This window comes from Antrostomus carolinensis, unplaced genomic scaffold, assembly GCF_000700745.2.
Source record: "Antrostomus carolinensis isolate BGI_N321 unplaced genomic scaffold, ASM70074v2 scaffold51, whole genome shotgun sequence".
Lineage (NCBI taxonomy): Eukaryota > Metazoa > Chordata > Aves > Caprimulgiformes > Caprimulgidae > Antrostomus > Antrostomus carolinensis.
The window spans coordinates 7,363-10,005 of NW_010294537.1; the positions used below are offsets into that span (position 1 = coordinate 7,363).

General features: G+C 43.5%; 1 protein-coding gene across 1 annotated transcript in view; it reads left to right on the forward strand.

Moving 5' to 3' along the window:
- RTN1 (reticulon 1) overlaps positions 1–2,120 on the forward strand; it is a gene marked incomplete at its 5' end in the record, with an annotated part of 6,514 nt that extends 4,394 nt beyond the window's left edge. Inside the window, one exon of the mRNA XM_010177633.1 lies at positions 1,315–2,120. Coding sequence (XP_010175935.1) covers positions 1,315–1,357 — 43 coding nt within the window. The remainder of the gene's footprint in view (positions 1–1,314) is intronic.
- Positions 2,121–2,643: the final 523 nt, after the last annotated feature.

A 2,643-nucleotide genomic window follows, 5' to 3' on the forward strand; every position in this document is an offset into this window, starting at 1 on the left:
GGCCCAGGTTGCCCAGAGAAGCTGTGGCTGCTCCTCCCTGGGAGTGTTCCAGGCCAGGCTGGATGAGGCTTTGAGCAACCTGGTCTAGTGGAAGGTGTCCCTGCTGATGGCAGGGGGGTTGGAACTGGATGACCTTTAAGGTCCCTTCCAACCCAAACCAGTCTGTGATTCTATGATTCTATGAAACCACCATGGAATGGATGGCAGACCTGGATGAAATTTTTTATGCAGTCTGATCTACTTCCTAATGCATTGTCTGAATCAAAAGCTTTTGTGGGATCTCTAAGAGCACGGTGAGGGTATAAGCATAGCTCTCAACACTTGGGAATTACTGGAGCAGCATGGCTGGCGTGGAAGGTAGATCCATACATAACAGCAGTTTGAGCTCCCTAAGGGCACAGTGAGGGTCTAATCATAGCTCTCAGCACTTGGGAATTACTCAAGCAGCATGGCTGGCATGGAAGGTAGATCCATACATAACAGCAGTTTGTATCCATGGCTTTGCAAAAATTGCCTGAATAACAGGTAGCCAATGGAAGGTTACAAAACAGTGAGGTACAGAGAGTGAGTGACCCACGAGGAGACACTGAGGAAACTAGCCTTGTTTAGCCTGGCAAGGAGGGAGCTAAGGAGAGATTTCATAGCAGCCTATAAGTACTTGATGGGAAGTTACAAGATGATAAAGCCAAACTCTTTGCAGTGATGGCCGATGTTATAAGAAGGAGCAACAACATGAATCCAGTTTAGGAGGTTGATGTTGGACATTAGGAGAAACTTTTTCACTAGGAGATTAGGACAGAGCTGGAACAGGCTACACAGGTAGGTGCTGGAACCTCCTTCCTTGGAGGTTTTCAAGATGCAGCAAGAAAAAGATGTGGCCAACCTGATTTAGCATTGGCAATAGTCCTGCCTCACGTGAGAAGTTGATTCAAAGACTTCCAGGGGTCCTTTCCAGCCAATATTTCCATGATTCTGCAAAACTCAGCCTTGGGCAGGACTAAAAGTCTGTACTGAAAATTCTTTGTTTAAACTTCATTCCTGGCTTCCAGTACACCATGGCAGAATAATGAAGGAGGGAGGATATCACTGAGCATATCCCATGATTACATGAACCACCAAAACCTGGGCTATGTACAACTATGTGAGAACACAGAGATGACCATCACCCCTTTTTCTTAGAATCTGGTCTACCTGTTGTGACAACACGCTGAACACAAGCTAGAGATTACCCCTAGCTAAAGCTCCAGGTGGGGATCTGCTGGAATGGAATAGCTGCCTCACCATGTAATCCTTTTTTTTCTTCTTTATTTCTAGGATTCAAGCTAAAATCCCAGGCGCTAAGAGAAAGGCGGAGTAAAGCAGACATCAAGAATTCATCGACTACAGTAGTGAATAATGGGGGAATCTGGAGTGCAACAGCTCTGTTCTTACACTTTACTGCAAATTTATCGTTCTTTTTTTTTTCTCGACACCATAATCTTAGAAACATAAAACTCAGAAGCAGTGCTTTTCCCCTGCTGCTTCTGCACTTAGAATATTCGCAATCACTTGTGTCAAGCACTAAAGTATAGTAAAGAGAAAAGTGTACTAGATGTGGTTTTTTGTGTTGCTTATAAAGTGCATGATGGTGAGAGCCTAAATAATATTGACCTTTTTTATTTTATTTTTTTAGTGTTTTTCCTTCTTCTATTGGCATTGCTTCTATAACTTTTAATGTTACTTGTGGCTAGGGGCTTTCCTGCTTAGCGCACTGATACAATAGTTAAAATTGCTTCTACGTCACTGGGTTGCTGGTTGGATTCATCTTTATTAACTATATAGAATTGTAGACTGATGTTTTAGTGTTTTCCAGCACAAATAAAACAAACAGGAATCGGTACTTATGGTAATCAGTTTTGTATAACTCGAAAAAAAAATGAAAACAAAACCCAGTACTTTTGTCGTAAGGGATTGACAGGCTGATTTACATGTATGGTAACTGGAAAGTTCCAGCATGGTAAATTTATTACAATTTGTATTACATTCTCTGTAGTTCCTAATGGACTTAATTATGGACTCTGAATATTTGCACTTATGTACTTGATACCGAATGCAGAAATAAATGTTACTAAATGTAAAAAGTTCTCCCTCTTGTCGCCACTGGGATGATCTTTGCAAACTGGACACATACCGTGCAAAAAAAGAAGCATTTTTTGTGAGGCCGCATCTGGAATATTGTGTCCAGTTCTGGGCCCCACAGTTCAAGGACAGGGAACTGCTGGAGAGAGTCCAGCACAGAGCCACCAAGATGATGAAGGGAGTGGAGCATCTCCCTGCTGAGGAAAGGCTGAGGGAGCTGGGTCTCTTTAGCTTGGAGAAGAGGAGACTGAGGGGAGACCTCATTAATGTTTATAAATATGTTAAGGGCGAATGTCAGGAGGATGGAGCCAGGCTCTTCTTAGAAATGCCCAATGGTAGGACAAGGGGCAATGGGTGTGAGCTGGAACACAGGAGGTTCCGCTTAAACTTGAGAAAAAACTACTTTACAGTGAGGGTGACAGAGCACTGGGACAGGCTGCCCAGGGAGGGGGTGGAGTCTCCTTCTCTGGAGACATTCAAGACCCGCCTGGACGCCTTCCTGTGTGATCTCATTTAGGTTCCTGC